This window comes from Salminus brasiliensis, chromosome 10, assembly GCF_030463535.1.
Source record: "Salminus brasiliensis chromosome 10, fSalBra1.hap2, whole genome shotgun sequence".
NCBI classification, from domain to species: Eukaryota; Metazoa; Chordata; class Actinopteri; order Characiformes; family Bryconidae; genus Salminus; species Salminus brasiliensis.
The window spans coordinates 11,731,279-11,751,119 of NC_132887.1; the positions used below are offsets into that span (position 1 = coordinate 11,731,279).

The 19,841-nt window shown below is 39.2% G+C and overlaps 1 protein-coding gene across 2 annotated transcripts in view; it reads left to right on the forward strand.

Moving 5' to 3' along the window:
• Nucleotides 1-1,007: 1,007 nt before the first annotated feature.
• aqr (aquarius intron-binding spliceosomal factor) overlaps nucleotides 1,008-19,841 on the forward strand; it is a 52,711-nt gene continuing 33,877 nt past the window's right edge. For both annotated transcript variants that reach the window (XM_072690310.1, XM_072690311.1), the window contains exons 1-18: nucleotides 1,008-1,091; nucleotides 1,401-1,516; nucleotides 2,649-2,705; nucleotides 2,989-3,029; nucleotides 3,801-3,836; nucleotides 3,949-4,069; nucleotides 4,197-4,337; nucleotides 4,660-4,728; nucleotides 4,956-5,056; nucleotides 5,154-5,230; nucleotides 7,347-7,411; nucleotides 8,461-8,577; nucleotides 8,751-8,864; nucleotides 9,978-10,081; nucleotides 13,219-13,321; nucleotides 16,675-16,795; nucleotides 17,780-17,921; nucleotides 18,980-19,158. In XM_072690310.1, coding sequence (XP_072546411.1) covers nucleotides 1,442-1,516; nucleotides 2,649-2,705; nucleotides 2,989-3,029; nucleotides 3,801-3,836; nucleotides 3,949-4,069; nucleotides 4,197-4,337; nucleotides 4,660-4,728; nucleotides 4,956-5,056; nucleotides 5,154-5,230; nucleotides 7,347-7,411; nucleotides 8,461-8,577; nucleotides 8,751-8,864; nucleotides 9,978-10,081; nucleotides 13,219-13,321; nucleotides 16,675-16,795; nucleotides 17,780-17,921; nucleotides 18,980-19,158 — 1,663 coding nt within the window. In that variant the 5' untranslated portion in view covers nucleotides 1,008-1,091; nucleotides 1,401-1,441. The remainder of the gene's footprint in view (nucleotides 1,092-1,400; nucleotides 1,517-2,648; nucleotides 2,706-2,988; nucleotides 3,030-3,800; nucleotides 3,837-3,948; nucleotides 4,070-4,196; nucleotides 4,338-4,659; nucleotides 4,729-4,955; nucleotides 5,057-5,153; nucleotides 5,231-7,346; nucleotides 7,412-8,460; nucleotides 8,578-8,750; nucleotides 8,865-9,977; nucleotides 10,082-13,218; nucleotides 13,322-16,674; nucleotides 16,796-17,779; nucleotides 17,922-18,979; nucleotides 19,159-19,841) is intronic.

Sequence of the window (19,841 nt, forward strand, 5' to 3'; positions counted from 1 at the left end):
CTCCTGGAAGAGGAAACCATTTCTGCGTCCTCATTACAGAATTCAGCATCACAAGTTTTCAAAAGAATGTCTAAACAAGCCTGATGCATTTTGGAAACAAGTTCTGTAGACCTTTTTGGCCATTATGAGCTAAGGTCTATTTGGATAAGAAAAAATGTGCAGACGTTCATGAAAAGCACACCCTTCCAACTGTTAAGGGTGAATAGATCAGGCTTTGGGTTATGTGTTGCAGCCAGTGACATGCAGAACATTTCACTGGTAAAAGGAAAGACTTTTAACTGGGTACAAAAAAATTAAATAAACATGCTGTGATACTTGCCAAAGGGGGTGTAACAGAATACCGACCGTCCAGGGTACTCAGACTTTCCTTTAGGCCCTTTTCCTTTTTTTTTTTTTTTTTATTAATTTGAATATTGCTTAAAATATTAAGGACAAAGTATTACTATTTATTTTAACTAAGCAGGAGCACACCTGATACCAAAAGACTGAAGACTGGAGCCAACTGATTAAAAAAGGTGAAATCAGGTGTTTGTAATTGAAAAGCCTGCAGCCACAATGTGCACATCTCTCAACTACAACATGATTTTGTAACATACTGTAAATAATAGTCAATTTTATTTATATCTATAAATAAATAAATAAATAATACTACTACTACTAATAATAATAATATATTCACACATTTCATTTTAGCTTAAAGGTGAATTTTTAAATATATTTCTGTCTGTTATTTAAAGTATTTAATTTCCTTATTTTTATCTTCCAGTCTGTCTAGTCTGTGATATACATGATACATACACAGACAAATTCCTCCTATGTGTATCACTGAAATTTCTGTTCTCATTTAGAAATGTAAAATAAAAACGTCTACACAAATGGTGACATTTAATAAACAACTGTACGTTTATTTACACGTGTTTGCTTATTTAAATCCGTTTTGTCAGTTATTTCGAGCTCTCTTCAAAATAAAAGTCACGGGCTTTTATTTTGAAGATGACGAAACCAGTTCCTAACTTCACTGTGCTGTACTGCGCTCACACATGTTAGCACACCCAAGCTAACAACGTATTAATGACGTTTTACTAAACCAGGTATTTATCAGTTATATGTTTTGTACCAGGATAAAAATGACTTTGTTTAAATATATTATTCTGTGATATTTGTTTTAGAATAGTAGCAAGCGCTACTTTAGCCTGCTGACGATACGTTAGCTAGCGCTAGCCGGCCAGCTAGCTAACTGCTGCCTGATTGTATTCAAATTCAGCTGGAGAAGTTAGCTAGGATAGCTGGAGTGGATGTTAGCTAGCAGCATTGTAGACCTTTTCTAGGTGTTTGTGTGTTTAATGAAGTTTAACTACGGGTTTAATGGAGTTTAGACGGGTTTTCTCCAACAATTGTAGGTAAATAAACGTCCTCAGGTTGTGGCATTAGTGGAGGCGTTATGGAGAAGGACGCTCGAGTGAAGAAGACCGCGGCTCCTTCAGTGTCTCAGATCAATGCAGAATATGTGACTCAGGTAAGAACTTTGTGAAAGTGAAACATGAATCTGTCTGCCTAGATGGATAAAAGTGTAGTTTAATAAGTAGCTCATTACTGAAAGTTATTATCAGGGTGGCCACGTAGCTAACTAACATTTCGCTGGGGAGGGCACAAGCTAGCTGGTCACACATCTTCATCACATCTACACAACCTGTGCTGCACAGTCCTCGATGAAGAACAGTTCTGTAACTTTTGAGACTTGAGGATTTACGTGGGCAGGCAGTTTTATAATAATAATAATAATAATAAACCAGAACTACTAGGTTTACACTAATGTAAACATATGCTGGTGCAAACCTTGAATCTTGATGGTTGTAAAGTAGTAAACTTCATATGACCTTAAGCCTGGAAGCTGTTAAGGTATCCACATGTCAAGAATTATTTTATTTAATTTTCTATAAGGACTAGCATACATGCCCACGGCATAAACAAGGGATCACCTATCTTACCTACCTCTATAACTAATGTTTCTGTAACTAGGTACTGTAACAGATCTTTTATCGTTTTAGACGGTGTAATGTAAAGGAAGCAGATCTTGTAGCTTTAAAGTTACAAGTTAATGTTTGCGTATAAATAATATTATCGAACCCATACAACTTGACATTGTTTGGTACATCTTTTCTGTGGCGAGTTCTGGAGATTAAGGAATTGTATTTCAGTCCTGGGTTAAAACTAGGACTGGACTGAAGAGAATATCAAGTAATTCTATGCCAGCAGTTTAGTCCAAACTATGCTTAATCCATGTTTGTGGATTTTAAATTAATGTAATGCATCCTTAGACCCCATTTTCTTTTACTCCTTTCTTTTGGCTCATTTTTCACTCAAGGTTTTAGATCTTCTGTTGTGTTTCTTGCTTTGTAATGTGGCATAAATAGAATCTCACAGTACTTCACGAGATTGTGACGAAACAGGATGTCACAGTATTGTTTTTTTTCTGATACCTGAAATCGAGCAGTTCTCTCTCTCAACATAAACCTCAACTTTACCTCCATTTCTTAATAACATAACAAGCTGAGGAAATGATCTAAAAATATGGGAAAGCATGTTGTTCATACTGAGGATGAGAGGAGGAATAATGCTGTTACCTCTTTTTCTGTTCCCTTCTTTAGCTCTCAGTAAAATATTGGGCTCCACATGCTAAGAATAAGCTGCCATTTGACTGTAAGGTAAGAATTAAGTCCGTTATGTCATTCATGTGTTACTGTGTTATGAAGGTCTGACCATCTGGAATGTGTATATATATAGCCTAGTGACTCATGTATTGCATTGTAAACGGTTGGCTCCGAGTCCATAACTGCAGTAGCCTCATCTGTACTTTATGTTGATGATAATTGTTACAGTTGCTGAGTACCATGGTATCTTTTGAATATCATACTGGAAATGATATGTCAGGGTCCTTAACCAGTCTATGGTCAGCCTCAAACTTCACACTTATTTTATTTTCGACAGGTCATTGAAGACGTCTATCAGAATGAAATTTTCAAATCAAAGTAAGTTTGCTGGAATATGCTGCTTTATTATTATTAATTTATTTATTTATTTTACACATTTACTCATGCACTTATTTGGAAACATTTGGCCTATATCTAATTTGTCATGTACATACACTATATGGACAAAAGTACTATGACACCTACTAATTCATTGTTTCTTATGAAGTCAAACATATTAAAACAAAAAAGTTGAGTGACTGTCTCTACTCTTCAGGGAAGACTTTCTGCTAGATTACTAGACCTTGAGCTTTTGAAGCATTGCTGTGAGGATTTAAATGCATTCAGTGATAAGAGCATTAGTGAGGTCAGGACGTTGGATTGTCACCCCTTCACCTCATTCCCAACTCATCCCAGAAGTGTTGGTTGAAGCACCATTATTGTAGAGAACACAGTTCCACTGCTCCACAGCTCAAGGCTGGGCTGCTTTATACCCCTTTAATCCACACCTGGCATTAGGCATGGTGTCATAAGTTCATGTTTATCTGCTCCAGAGACCCTAATTCTATTGGCAGTACTTCTCTACAAAGACTAGACAAGCTGTGTTTGTGCATTTGCACATCTGCCAATGATTGGTGCAACTTTAAGTAGCTGAATGTGTTCATTAGAAGGGGTGTCCACAAGCATTTGGATATAAAGTCTATCTGTCATTGTATTACATACATATTTAAAATGTGGAGATTGGAACTCCATCCAATTTGGATCACCATCTACTGTTACTTTTTTAGCCTTGTGTTTTACTGACCCACAATTCTTCTTTTTTTGTTTCAGATTTGCAATTCGAAAAATCATGTTGTTGGAATTTAGGTGAGTGATTATTATTATATTTTTTTTATTCTCTTTTTAATGTGTTTATAAACACACACACATATGTACATAATTTTTCTTTATTGACTCTTTTTTTGTTGTTGGTCTGTAGCCAGTACCTCGAGAATTACTTGTGGGTTAACTATAGCCCTGAGGTGTCTAGTAACAGCTACCTGATGTCCATTTGCTGTATGGTCAATGAGAAGGTCAGAGAGAATGTGCCTGCTTGGGAGGTGAGTGCCAAAATGAAGACATTTCTATAGAGAGCCATTTTGTCTGCTTTTACTTGATTTTTTTATGATGTTTTTTTTGCTTGTTTGTTTTGTATGTAATGTTTAATCTCACATTCTCTCTGAACAGGTCTTTAAGAAAAAGCCCAGCCACTTCCCTTACTTCTTTAAGTGTGTGATGGAGGCCTGTCTAACAGGAGAGGAGCTTGGACTGTCGCTGCGGGAACAGACAGTTTTGCTCGTCTTCCTAGATCACTGTTTCAACAGCCTGGTTGGTTATTAAGCCTTTATGATAATCTGTTGTCTTCTGTGTTTGCAATCTACACCATTGACTGTGTCATACAGCGTCTGGCTGTAATTTCTTAAGATCTCCACTTGTGGGCAGTGCTGTTCTATATTGTAGTGGTCCAGGTCAGTCAGATATGGTGACATGTATGGGATCATATAAAACACGTTCTACTGGCAGCGACCATAGAAGCTTTTAACTGTAGTGCATGTAGTGCTAATGTGGTTTTTGATGTGCTGTTACTCTCCTGTATGTAACTGATTTTGCATGTTTCCTATCTGATTTTATTTTTTACTTTTTGTTGCAGGAGGTGGATCTTATCCGAGAGCAGGTCCAACAGCTCATCTCTTTGCCTATGTGGATGTGCCTCCTGCCGGTGAGCATTGCAGCAGCAAATTATAGATTCCAGGGCTGCACAATATGTTGTTTGCACACAGTACACCATTTTGGTTTCTGATATTGTTCCCAATATTTCAGTGTTTTAATAACTTTTCTAAAAGTACACTCTTAAGAAATGAACAGGTTGGGCTTGTAAGTTTTATCTGCTCTTATTTCACCCGTGTCTGATATTTTACACTGTACTTGAATTTTTACATCTTACAGTCCAGACTCCAGCAAGAGCTAAAGAAGGTACCCAAGTTGCAGAAGTTCTGGAACCTCATAAAGAAGAATTATGAGAAAATGGACCCAAAGAATGCAGAGCAGTAAGGAGGCTCTCTTCCTTGTTAATCTAGTGTGTTTTACTTGAAGCAGTCAAGTTTTAGTGTAATGTGTAACTCACCAAAAACTTCTCTATGGCAGAGCGAAGATGGAAAGAACATTCCTCTGTGCTCTCATAAAGAAGTTCCTTGCTGTACTGATGTCCATCCCACCATCAGGTAAGCTTTCATTTGGCCATAGCAACAGCAGTTGCTTTACTTCACCCCCCCCCTTCTCATGACCCAGTTTGCCTGCCTGTACTTCGAAGTGACAGCAAAAGCTTAGACTGTATCTTGGCTTGTTTCTGTTCCTATAGTGTTATGGTATAAGTAAATAATGAATGTGTGTAAAATGCTTTAGGTGGCTGCTCATATTATATGTTGGCTTTTGAGAATCATAAAACCCTGACTTTATTACAGTCAATGAACACAATTTTGATTATGATGTCCTTTGCAACGTCACTGCTACAGGAGTCCTGTATGGCGCTTGCAATAAATTCATGTAAGGATCCTACAGAAATTATACAGATTACTATAAGACAAAAATCCTGAATCCTTAAACCTGCCTTATTACACCATGTTGTATTGAACGTATTAAACCATTGTGATAATGGAAACGTGCTATTTTTTTTACAGCATGTCTTAAAGCTAAAGTTTACCGTTACTATGGCTTCATCCCAACCTGCACACATCCTTACTTCACTGAGGCAAATACACTAAGAAATGCAAAAATAATGGTGGCTAGTTACACTAACACTGCAAAGTAGTGTGGTAGAGTGTGGTTTGGGACACAGCCCCGCTAAATATAAAAGAGACACAGAAACGAGGACTGGTCTGTATGAAGACTCCCCCCATGATGAAGTGGGCAGATGTGGAGGAGTAAGCGAGGGAATTGATGGTACATTTTGTGAGCAGGAGAGAACCCATACACAACTCTGCGTTTGGTTGGTTCGTATTGCATTTATATAGGGAACTACACCAGAGTTCACTTTAGAAACAGGCAGAGACCCAGCTGCTCAGACGGTCTCTGTCCACTTGTTTGAAAGGCAGCATTCACACACACTCTGATGAACCACAATAGCAGAGCAGTCGCCAGCAGTTGAGAAATACTGATCTGAAGTTTAGGAGACTAAATATGTAGCCATGTTAGAGCTACATATAAGAGTCTTATGCAATAATTTGAGCTTCCCTGGTCAAATTATGTACTGTTGATTTTAAGTGAACATAAGTTCCTGTCCTCCAAAGCAGGGATACACAGCTTTAGTTCTGGAAGGCTGGTCTCTTGCAGAGTTTGTCCTGCTTGAACACACCTAATTTAACTGGGCAGTTAATTACCAAGCACAGGGAATGTGTTTGAATAGGACAACTACCAACTTTTGCAGATCTGCCTTCCAGGACTGAAGTTGTGCACCCCTGCTCCGCACTCCTCAGCACGTTCTAAAGCATAATGTTGTCTTTGGTTAATTTTTAGTACATAATATGTATGTGCAAATGTACATTTAGTGTGTAGCAGGTAGTGTATATGCCACACAGCTCTTGGGGTTGGGGGTTTGATCCTTACTTCAGTCACTGTCTGTGGGGAGTTTGTTGTGTTCTTCTCATGTCTGCCTGGTTTTCTTCCGGGTACTCTGATTTCATACCACCTCCAAAAAATGCACACGATAGGGCAATTTGGCTATATAGATGAGTGCAGAGGATATTCCTGCTTTGTACCCAGTGATTCTGGGTAGACATCTTTCGCGACCCTGATGCCTGACCAGGGGTGCCCAAAACTTTGCGTACCAATGTATGTGGTATTCTGTCCATGTTGCACAGCTCTAGTCTAAGGCGCCTGTAAACCTCTGCTGGCCCCTCATCTTATCAGGCCTCATTCCCAGAGAAGGAAACGCCGTCCTCACGCTACGTTTCTCTTTTGTTTGCTTCTTCCGTCCTCTGATCCGACCCACCTTTTGAAAGAGCAGCTCGTGCAGCTGGCCCTCGCCCACGGCACCGGTCCTGTGCAGCTAATTCGGGCCGACACGGCCTCCCCCATTCTGCCCACCTGCGCCAGGGTATGGGCAGTGTGACATGCGAGGGGCTGGCTGGCTGGTTGAGGGCTCCTGCTGCTAATCTTTCCTGTCACTTGCTGTCATCCTGCAGTGCATGGTAGTGGCTAACTGTGGCCATTGCATTGTTTTGGTTACACACACTTCTGTCTTCAATGCTCTCCGTCCAGCTTGCTGTGGCTGTCCAGCCATGTCCTGTGTTATGGTCTGTGGGTGCCGTCTGGCTTATGTTTCCCTTTTTTCTGTTGCAGGGCCTGTCGCCATGGAAAAGGTGCACTACTGCGAGAGATTCGTAGAGCTCATGATTGACCTGGAGGTAAGATGGCTGTTGTGTGGACAGACTGGTGGACTGATGTAGAAGGGTCCATTCATGGTTTTGTTGTGGTAATCTACTGATGAGGCGTTTATGGTTGAGAAGTGGTTGACAAAAAGTTCACATCATGTCAGTCTAGTGGGAAGATTTTAAAATGACAATATGTGGCTATATGTAAATCACTAGTTAGTTAAGTAAATAACATGCATTATGAATTAAAATACAGTGTGAATTACACTTTTTGTAGTGAAATATGCAGTTGGTCAGTGTTTTTTAAGCACTGATGACATACACAATACACTCAGAAAACAACTCTATTAACTAAATGTATCACAATACGATCAAATATTGACATACTGTTAACCCCCACGTCCATATGCATCAGATATTCATTTTAAATATTTATCAAATCTGAACATCTATCTGATGCCAGGCAATTTACTGATACTGATATAATGCATCCCTACTAGGATTGGATAGTATTGGAAACGACTGACATTCAAAAATACAAGATATTTCAACAAGATATATATATATATATATATATATATATATATATATATATATATATATATATATATATATATATAAAATATAACACATATTACACACACACACACATCCGTACAGTTAGGAGTATTGTGTCTCTCTGCTGTTAGGCCAGTAAAAGCCAAACATTAGGCCAGTCTGACTGGAGTTGCACCACAGTAGCAGTAGTAGTGTCTATAGGAAGGTTTCATATTTAGATTGTGACCTTTGCTGTTCTTGATTGTTTACTCTCCTCAGCTTCAAGCCTAGAGTTTGAAAACCCTGCTTCTAAGAATGATAAGATGTGTCAAATACTTCAGCTGTTTGCAAACTTGATTTTGAATTGTTATACGCAAAGTTTGCAAATCAACTTATGGCAGATTTGATCATGAGAGAGTGATCACGTTTTGTTGTTAATATTTTTAGTATCTCTTGTGTTTAATATAAGAAGTGCCTATAATAAGTAGTCTAATGTAAGTGTTGCTTGATGTCCTTTTTTCCTAACCTCCTGTTGTTTTTGGCAGGCTCTTCTCCCAACCCGCCGCTGGTTCAACACTGTGCTGGATGACTCCCACTTGGTGGTCAACTGCCACCTGTCCAGTCTCACACAGCGTGAGAAGGAGGGTCACCTCTTCTGCCAGGTTGAAACCCATAGAAAAAGTTTGCATTATTGTATAGTTTGAGGATAGATCATTATTTTGTTCGCTACTAATTGCTTATGAAGATGATTCTTTTGTTCAGTGTTTTTTCATGCTATGCCTGCTCAGGTGTGCTAAATCTTTATTTCCTTTTTTTTTGTTTGTTTTTTTTGCAGCTGCTGGACATGTTGAAGTTCTACACTGGCTTCGAGATCAATGACCAAACTGGGAACGCACTAACAGAAAAAGAGATGACCAATATCCATTATGATCGGATTACTTCTCTACAGGTGAATATGCTGGACGTGCTTTATAGGTGGCAATGGTACAGCCTAAATTCAGAACCCATGTTCCTAACAGCAACATTTTAATCAAGTTATTATTTATACTTATTAAAGACATATTTTCTTCTTAAACCACACTGACCTGTAGGCACAGGCAGGCAGGGTGTTTTCACTCTCTAATATGGGCGACCTCATCTGGAGCACTTCATTTGTGGTGAGAATGTGATCTGACCATGATTCGACCCAACTATCAGGTGTAATCCAAAGGTTTGAGCTAATCGACCCAGATAATTACTACAGCTATAAACAAATGCCACATCTGCCATTACTCCGTGTTAAATTATAGCAGTAGTCCAGAATACAGGATCTTCTCCCTGTATTTACTTTTTTTTGCTCTCAACCCAGGACAAGTCTGATCAATAAGGGGAGGGAATGTTGTTGTGTTTGTGGTGACAGATTTTGATGCCCTTGGATTTTTCCTGTGTGAAAAGTATTTATTTCCTTTTAATTCGTAAATAAAGGAACAAACATATTATTTCAGGGAGAAACTGAACCTTTATTAATAATTACCTTTTTGGGCTGTTTTTTCACTGAATGTTATATTCGTTTTGAGACCCTGCATATTTGGAAAAAAATCATAAATAAATTAATTCATTCACAAGTGGTGTTGCGTTTCTACACTGCTTGCTCCTTTACCCATGATGTTACCGAACTACTGTGTTCTCCTGCATTTTGAAATGCATTCATTTGGTCTTCCATCTGTCCTGCAGTCCTTAATCAGGTATACAGAGAGCAGTGCGGCAGCCCTAATAAACCTCAGTATTGCAATGAGAGACCAGATAGGATGTGTAGACAGCTGCTGTGCTAATAAATTCAGCTAGCTGTTTCAAAAAAGCTGTTTACACATTCTGGACTGTGATAATTTATGCTCCCTTCACCTGCTTCAAACCACATCAAGCTCAGGGACGGCCTCAGATGCAGGGCTCGGTTAGGCGTTGGTTTTGGACGTCACTGGGTCCTGGGTGGTTTGTTAGTATCAGGCACTTTGTGTGTTTTGTAGATAGAATTTCACATCACATAAATTTGTGTTTTTTTTTTGTTTTTTTGTTTTTTTTTTAGAGAGCAGCTTTTGCACACTTTCCTGAGCTCCAGGACTTTGCTCTTTCTAATGTAGCAGCAGTGGACACTCGGCAGTCTCTCACCAAACAGTTTGGTCATCTCAGGTAAGAGAACCAGTTGTTAGAACTAATTATTATAAAACTGTTATATAGTAGAGGGTTCTAGAAGAAAACTAGGCTTTCTCTGATGGCCTATGTCCTTTTTTTAATTAGCACTTTGATATCACACCTAATAATGCATCAACTCAGGCAGGAAAGTCTTTCAGGCTGTATGTAATGCTCAGTTGTAAGATACAGTATAGTGTCATTTCTAATCAGTGCCACCAGGAATTCTTTCTTTAAAGAATTAGTTTGAAAACAATTCCTATATTGTTACTAGTCCTCACAGTTTTCCAGACTGTTTCTCTTCCCACAATGTACCATCCTTGTTGCACTGTGGATCTGTGAGAACTGAGGCAGAGCAGTGGTTAAAGGTTTTTGCATGTGCCATCCAATATCCAAGCAAAGCAATTTGTGTTCTGCACTGGAAAGCTTCATGGAAAACATTATGAGCCTTTACACCTGGCATTAACAATTATTTAGTATCCCATTTCCCATGTAAAATAAACAAATCAACATGTACTCATACTTAATTTCAGTTTTATTTCTGGTAAACAAGGGTTTCTGATCATGGGTATCCAGCTCAGGGAGACAAACTTTAAACAGTTTAGAGGAGCCAAGGAGGATCTACAATGTAGTGTAACAATAGTTTCCTAGAAAATGTGACAGACTTAAACCGTAAGGGAACAAACTGCTGTTGTACTGCCATCATTTTTATTGTATTGTGACGCACAATATATGTTTCTGAGACCTTTGACCAACTGCACGTTTCCCTTCAAGAAGTGTAATTAGTTGTGTTTGACTGGTTGAAGTGCGGCACACTTATGTGTATGAGTCACTGTAGTACGTATGGGGTAGTATTTGAATAGCAGTTTTTAGGAATCTGCCGCTACTGGAATTTTTTTTTAGTCTTTGTATCAAATACTGTATCACAATAGAAACTGTCTTTTAATTTCGTGATATATTAAATACCATCACCCACCCCTACTCCCATCTACTGGTTAATAACGCACAAACACACACATACAGGGGGAGGAAGCAGACATCCACCGTAATAATTACTAATATTAATCTTTTTCACAACAGACTTGTTTCCACTTGTCTTAAATGTGGATCCATTTCTGACCATCCCTGAACATTGTTTGAGCAATCCGATCATTTTTATGCAGACAAGTACAATCCGAGTATGAGCCGGTCACCAAAAACACATGTTAATGCTAGATGTAAATAGGCTTTATGTTTAGAAGTGGGACATGGATTCCAACTCTTCTTGACACTGTTAGGACTTTTAAAATTCGCCTGAACATTTACACACTGAAAATACTCCTATGTTTGAATGATATTCAAAAAGCACTCCCACAAAGTTTTCCTTATTGTCACATAAACTGAAAACTGGACTGTAAAACTTTACTGAAATATTTTACTTTGTCTGCAGTGCTACGTCGCTTTGGCACAGAATTGTCCTCACACATTTAAATTAGCCGTTTTCAGTCGCTGTCGCTGATTTCCCAGGCCTTGTACTAGGTCTTCTGCTAATAGATTGCTGCCCAGCATATTTAATTGTTGGAAAAACGTTGGTACTTGCAGAACTGCACTTCATGTTGCACTAAGTCACATCTGTGCGCACCTTTCTTTACCCCTTTCATTCATTTTTAGTGTTTAGAACATTATTTACAGCCATGTTTGCAGCCGAACATCCATCATGTTTCATTACAGCAGAGGGTCAGTCGAGCATGCAGTACTGAGAATTACAGCTGTTTACTGACATGCTAAGTGACAGAACTCAAGTCCTTGAACCTGGACTCATTGTTGCTAGATGGAAAGATGTGCCTCATTAATTTAATTGATGCTTGACAATAAACTCTCTGAACAGCTGTGTTTGTCAGTTCGTGTTAACACGGCCACACTGAAAAGCCCGCCATGCGTGGCGAGAAAGAGAGCGATCAGAGCAGAGCAGATTCTTCTCCGTTAAGTGGTCTTTGCTTTTGTACAATGCTGAGGGTGGCACAAAAGACTCTCTGCATGGTTGCTGATTCCTCAGTTCTTCTGTAGGGTGGCCTAAAGAGAATAGAGCCTGCCAGTATTCAGTGTCCATTCCCACTGCCTATCAGATTTAGGGAGTTAAGTGTTGATCAGAAAGCTTGAGCTGTCTTTACAGATAAAGTCGCTTATGTGGTTTTACTCTTTGCTATGTAGTTATGTTTGTCACACAGTTCTCTTCAGCTCTGTCTAATTGGAGGCTTGAAAAACTCAGAATGTGCTGATCAAATGCAACAAGCCCCTTTTCCTTCACCATTCTTTAATACTTTTTTTTCTCCCTTGGACCAGAGAGATCCAGCTAAGCTGCTCAAAATACAGTATTATCTCTGACACAAGTCCAGCCTCCTCCCTTTCTTTGCTGTCCAAACGGTTCTCAGAGGCCTGCTGTTTGAGCTACCGAGACGTTTGCTTAAGCAGCGCTGTGGGCAGCTACACAGACCCATGACATGGCTTCAGATCTAATCCAGTGCTGAAAAACACTGTTGGTCATTGCTAGTTAGCACAGTGACATCCTATAAATTAACGTAATGTAACATTCTTAGCTTGTCATTGTCTTATGTTGAAGCAGTGGTTTGGCCCAAAATTGAATATATCCACTATTATTCCCGTACCCAGAATGTATCAGTCAGTTTGAAAGAAACAATGAATGAGCAGGTCTCCCAATACTTATATATGGTGCATCAGTGTATTATTCAGTGATTAGTAGCCTATAATTTAATGCATTAATTAAATTAATGCAAAAAAACACAAAATCATGTGGCGCAAGTAAGACAATGAAAGACTGATCATTTGAATGATATCAGCACAGTATCATGTGTTCTCATCCTTAAGGCAGTGCATATTGTGGTGTGTGTGTGTGTGTGTCTACAGTAGCTGGTGCAGCATTCCTTACAGATAATGACACTGATGACCTTACATGGCAGCTGTGATACCCTGCATCCCTGCACTCTCTCAGGAGTTAGATTTTCCTAATCCAAGCTTATTGATGCTGATCTGTTTCTGTGCTGATCTTGCAGAATGGCAGTAGCAGATTACCTTACATACATACATGAATGTGCAAGTGCTCTTAACACAATATTTGTCTTATCTCTAACTTCCTGCAGTCCCAATACCCTCCACCGAGTGGCGTCGTACCTGTGCCTTTTGCCAGAGCTTCCAGAAGGACAGGACACATCCTATGACAAAGAGTTACTCTTGGAGCTTCTGGTAGGTTTTAAAGCAAAGCCATCCATCATTTTTGGGAACAATCATAATAACAGCAATAGCTTCTCAGCAACCTCGCTGTGTAATAATGCTGCTGTGTTTTGTATGGCATGAAAAAAGCTGTTAATTTATGATGTTGACCTTGAAATGCAGATTAAGCTCTCTTTGTTGCCTCCTCATTTTTGAAATCCAATTAGTTTCTCGTTGACTGAATTGTCCAGTAAGTGCGCTATGTGGAGATGGCCGGAGGTTCCTGGCAGGCCTTTTTCTGATTGCCCCATTAACTTCCTCATGGCATATCCTCTCCAGTGCCTCACCGGGCCACATAAGATGCCCCCTCGTTGTGGTCATCAGCAGAGCACCTATGTCTTGCTTTGCTTGTAATTACGCTCTCCAGCTCTCCTCCAAAGGTTCAGGAAAGACTCCACCATAATTAACTGGCTACATTGTTGGAGCCAATGTCAGTCCACTAATTTAAGTGGCCTGCGTTGCCCACAGCAACTGAAATCTCAAAAGATTAGGCCTTCGTAATATGCATGTGCTGCAGGCTGCAGTGGAGCCAGGGCAGGTCACACATGAGATAAAGCACTTAATTAAGCTTTGAAAGGATAAGCTTCCCCACCATACTCCCTGATTAATTCATTGTATTTTGTAAAAGCAGTGTACCAGGGGTGCAACTACCTTGCAAGGCTTTCTTTGGTAAGTTATGCAGTATTTGTACAGCGGAGGCTGGAAAATGTCTTTATTCACATTCCAAATATTAACACAACGGATTTACTCTGCGCCCCCTTAATTAGATGGTCCTCTTTAGGTTCATCTTTCTGGTTTAGAGTGAGACTGGGACCCTGTGGTCATTTGCTTTTGTATTTGTCACTTACTAGATATTTGGCAGTGGTCAGTTAGCTCAATTTTTTTCCCCTGTAAAGACCTTCTGTCAATCAGAACATCCATTGACTAAGTTTTAGTGGTGGTTCCGACCACATTACCATGCAACATTGGAGTCATTGGACCATATTTTAGAACATTTTAAAATTAAGAGATTAGATCTTCTTCTCAAGCTAAATTTAAATAGCAATTTATTTAAATTACCAACAGGGGCAACTCCTAGTGTTGGGGCCATAGCTATTGAGGGGAGGTGTTCACATGAATGGATACTGGGTAATTAGCCTTCCAAATTTGGGTGGAAACTGTGGTAAACTTAAATAAATTATTAAGAAAAACAAATAGACTTGCCTGCATTATATGTGTGGTTAATCTCCCCAGATAATTACAGTATGGCCTTTTAGCTATACAACCTACCTGTGAAATGACTCCTTACTCCACTGTTGTAAGTCTTAAAATATCAGCTCCTACACCCAAGCAATAAACCGTATGTTTGATAGAAAGCCGTTTATGTTCGGCCTCAGGCTGCACGACTCCCTGTTTTAACATCTAGTGACTATTTGAGTATAGCGACTGCAGTGGTTTCACTTGAGAAAGACAAAGCCACACACTGACAAATAGTCAAAGATCACAAAACGTCACTGTTTTTTTTTTGTAGAATTGGACCCTTGGAGATCCATGTGTCAGCTTATGAATGTCAGCAGTGGGATGTAAATGAGAACTTTCTTACTCTCTGCTGCTGCTGCTGCTGTTTTTATTTTAGCAGCATGTTCAGCTTGAGGCTGAGTGTATGTGATAGAATTTGAAGTGGAAGAGCCTGTTACCTGGGTTTCTGTACCCAGTGCTCAGCAGGCACAGCTTCACACTTTCTCGTTTCTCACTTTTTCTTCTCACACTCTTTCATCTCTCAGACTGCAGGAGCATCCACACCCCACACAGTTTCTGCACTTACTTTTCTGTTAGAGTCACTGACAGAGACAGAGTGTACTTTTTTTTTTGGATTTATCGTGGAAATGACTGTCAATTCACCTAGTGTTAGTGATGAGTGTTTATTAAAGGGGGCTGAAATTGTTTTCCCTGGCATAGCTGACTATACAGACTTGGGTCAGAGAAGTGGACACTGTGTAAAATACAAATGAGAGTTCTTGCAACAGTCAACATGGAAAAAGTCCCGTCGTTCAACAATAAGAGCCGTCAACTTGCTGGTTACGCCGCGAGCGATGAAAGGTCAATGATGTGGTGCTAGCAGGGAAAGCCCCCCTTGATGTGGATATCAAGCATGTTAGCCTGAACAAGCCGACAAAAGTGCATTATCGAGCCGAACGCTACAAACTACTCCGATTTACAAATCTACTCTGATTTTCTTGGAAACCCAAAAAAAACAATCTAACATAAACAAACGGGCTGTAACAGTTTTTTGACTTGTTATATTTATGCTCAAAAATTGGCCTAAACACAGCCCACTATCAAAAACCATATTCAGTGCTGAGGGAAAATGGTAAAATGTAATGTTGACTTTGAAAGAATATATCGTTGTTGTTATCCTTTTTTTATATATATTTTTTTTTATGTACTTTTAGGTAAACTGTCATTGTATTGTAAAAGAGTAAATGAAAAGTTTACATGTATGCGGTCAGAACAGTGGGATCTGTTATCTAGCGGTGAGGGTTTAAACTCAACACAAAATGAACCTTGTGAGAGTGGATACAGTATTGCAAAACAAAATATTGTAGTACTGCAGTATATAATTTTCATACACCCCTAATTTGCACATCATAAAACATTACCTTCTTTTTAAAGTAATTCTTTATTGCATTTAAGGGTGTATGGATTTCAGTATTGTTCTGAAGAAATGGAAAACCTATTAATTCAAAGTGAAACTGTATTGCTGATATGCTGCACAGCTGCCCCTCAGAGGCTGAATTCTGTATATTTTAGCATAAATTAAAGTGGTATTTTTATAACATAAAATATTGAAAATCTATTTGAATAGGGACTTCAGAATCAAAAATCATATTAAACTGAAAATAGCACTGTTACACTCCTAGCGTTCAATGTCGTAAACCTTCAAACTGCTTTCACGTAAATTCTCTAATCTGGCTTCTAGGTCACAACTCGATGATCTCTAGTTGTAGGTCAGACGTACATTTAAAATAGCCACACTGATTTCAGTGGATTTACTCTCTCCTCAGTGACCAGCTGGCATCTCTGGAAAAAGTAAACTCTAATGTCACGCACGGGTGTCTTGGTAATAGTTTGGGGGTGAGCAGCTGATAATGAACATGATGTAATATTGTGCTGTGACCTGATTCTGCACGGCTCTAACTGTGACTGTCACAGACCTGTGTTGTGTAGAGGGAGGATCAGCATAGGACAGACCTTCTGGGAGCAAGTCTTTCATTAACCTAATTTCTCTCTATATCACACTCTCTCACGCTCTCTCTCACTCTCTCGATCTTTCGATGTATGCACAGGTGTCTCGCCATGAGCGGAGAATCTCCCAGATTGAGCAACTTAACCAGATGCCTCTTTATCCAACCGAGAAGATTATCTGGGATGAGAACATTGTCCCCACCGAGTACTACTCAGGCGAAGGTCAGCCTCTCCCTTCAATGCCATTTGCTGTAACTTTAGCATTTCTTCTTCTATAAATGCCAGTCATGTAATTATCCCATACAGCATCCAGGCAGGTCAGAATGTGAGAGAAATAATGTTTTTTATAGGATTGCAGTTCAAACCAGGCACATTTTAATGGATTGAGTTTCTGCTGGTTTAAGCCTGATCCGGTTCCTTTTTTTTTTTCGTTTAGTTTTTAACACTGTGTTCTAGCAGAGCGTTTTTTGGAATAAACTGGGCACAGTTAATGAACGTTATTCATAGCTCGCAACAGCAAAGTGTGTTCTTAGAAAGTAACACAACAGTTTAGAGTCTACCCGTGCTTTGACTGGATTTTATCTGTTTTCTGCCGTTTTTGCCCATGACCCCAAAACCACATGGGGCAATACACTCTCGTGTCCTTACTCTTGAGTAATCTCTGTTTAGAAATGAAACCTATCACAGGAAGAACTGTGTATCGCTTTCCTTTCATTCATTTTTATACCTGAATAGTATGTTTAATCAGAGAGATGTAGGCTAAGACTACGCTATAGAAAACCTAATTTTAACACATTCTCAACACAATATAATTTGACCTCATAAATCAACAAATAACAAATGTATCAGTTCAGAGTGTGTACCTCCTATACAAGTGTGCCTTTATAGCAAAGCAAAACGTTATTACACTGCAGTGTTAAAACAATTGAGAGCTAAATTGTACCAAATACAGCCAGTAATGATTGACTATTATTTACAGAAACACAAAGATTGGATCAGTATCAGGTGAAATTCAGCATTAAAATACTCATTTTGGGATTGGGATTACCCTGGTCAAAAAAAAAAAAAACATACTGAATCATACTGAATAATAAATCTTTTAATAAATAAGCTTTTTGTGATGAGCCACATCTTCTCTAGCTTAACAGAAAAGTCTTGTACTTTATGAAATGCACAGAAATAAAATATGATGTGCTTCATTCACAGGTTGTTTAGCTCTCCCAAAGCTTAATCTGCAGTTCCTGACTCTTCACGATTACCTATTGAGAAACTTCAATCTTTTCCGTCTGGAGTCTACTTATGAGATCAGACAGGACATAGAAGATATTGTGTTACGAATGAAGCCATGGTAAGTAATCCTATAATCAGTCACATCAGTTTTATAGACTCTGAAACATTTGATTGGATATTCTCAACATGCAAATATCCAGTTTTTTCACCCCCATTAAATTCAATAAATATTTCTGTTTTAATTCTGAAAATAGTTGTCTCTGGTTTTCTGTGTTCCAAGTTGAGATCTAGCGTACAGTTGTAGTCCGAAGTTTGTGACTTCTTCATAGACGTGAATGCCATTGCTATATATATATATATATATATATATATATATATATATATATATATATATATGCACGCACGCACACCTAACACCTAGGGAAGGCTGTTTCAAAAGCTTAATGTTGGCCTGTTTCACAGCTAACTTTCCTGTGTTTGTTTGAGGTAGTTCTTCTTATTTATTATTCCATCCATTTAAATATTTATTATCCTATCCACTGGTATCAAAACACCCACAGATAATGATTCTACCATCATGCTTAACTGTGGGTACAGTGTTTTTGGGCTTACTTTCCCCAAACTTTGCCTCATCTGAAAGTAACACTCTCCACCACCAAAAGTATGTATTTTTGTGACCCTGTGTTGATTTAAAAAATATATATATATAATAAATAAATGTTTCTTTTGAAATGTTCCGCTTGCTTTAATCTTTTCACCGTCAAATCTGTTTACTGACAAAAAAGAAACATTACATTTTGGCATCTTCTTTCATGTACATGACATTAGTAATGTTGACAAGTGATCTGACGCACTCTTGTTGGCATATCCTGCCTAGTTAATCCTAACAAGGTCATAGCTGATGACAGTTAAAGTAACAATAGTTCAATTGCATCATTTGTGAAGAATGACAGCAAAACTGTTGCAAGGTTTTGGGTTGTTGTCAATAAGTGGTGAAGAGTGGGTTGTTTACAGAGTTAATGGAGACAGGGTACCATAGTTGGAACACCCAGTGGCACCAGAGGATCTCAATCTGGCCCTGCAGTTGTCTGATTGTGATTTGATTTCCTGTGTGATTACTGTTTGATTTGAGGTCAGAGAAATTTCCAGGCTAATGCTGGTTCTTGTCTCTTGCAGGCAGTCTGAGTATGGTGGGGTGGTGTTTGGCGGATGGGCCAGGATGGCACAGACTATTGTGTCCTTCTCCATTGTGGAGGTCGCCAAGCCTAACATCGGCGAAAACTGGCCTGCTCGAGTCCGTGCAGATGTTACTGTGAACCTCAACGTGCAAGGCCACATCAAAAACGAGTGGGAAGGTGAGTGTGTCTCTCTTTCTTTCTTACTCACATGACTCACACACACAGTCTTCATGAATTGGTTTCTAGCATGCTGGTAAATCCTTTTATGTTTCCTGTTAACCCCCTCCCCAGCCTCGTTCACTCAGTATAGCACATCTATGACCTTGACTTCACTGTCGTTTGTGGCATTAATTATTTGTTGATTTCATAGCATTACTCATGCACCACTCCTCATGTGTCACAGCTTCTGGTCTAGTTCGTCACATCTGTATAGCCAGTTGGAGCATGTGTCAGTACAGTAAATGCAAGATGTGTGGGGGCAAAAGAGAAGATCGTTGAGTACAGTGTACTGTTGTGAATTAGTATGCAAATGCTCCTGTCCTATGGGACGGCCTGCTAAAGGATGTCTTGCTCTGCAGTAATGAATAAATTTACTTTGAGTATTAATCAGGTGCTCAGCCCACATTGCATTAAATAATATAGCTCCAGGTCTTGTGATATTAAGAGTTCCCCGGTGCACTATAGCAGCACAATGCAACATCTCCCCAGCTCTTCGACTCCTTTTCTTTATGACTCTGCTCTCTCTCTCTCTCTCCTCCTTTTTGTTTTAGAGGTGAGATTTGCAGTGTGAGGTTGAGGGTGGGAGCCTCCCTCCCTCCCCCTTTCTTTCTGGCTGCATAATTAGAGGCTTCATGTTTAAA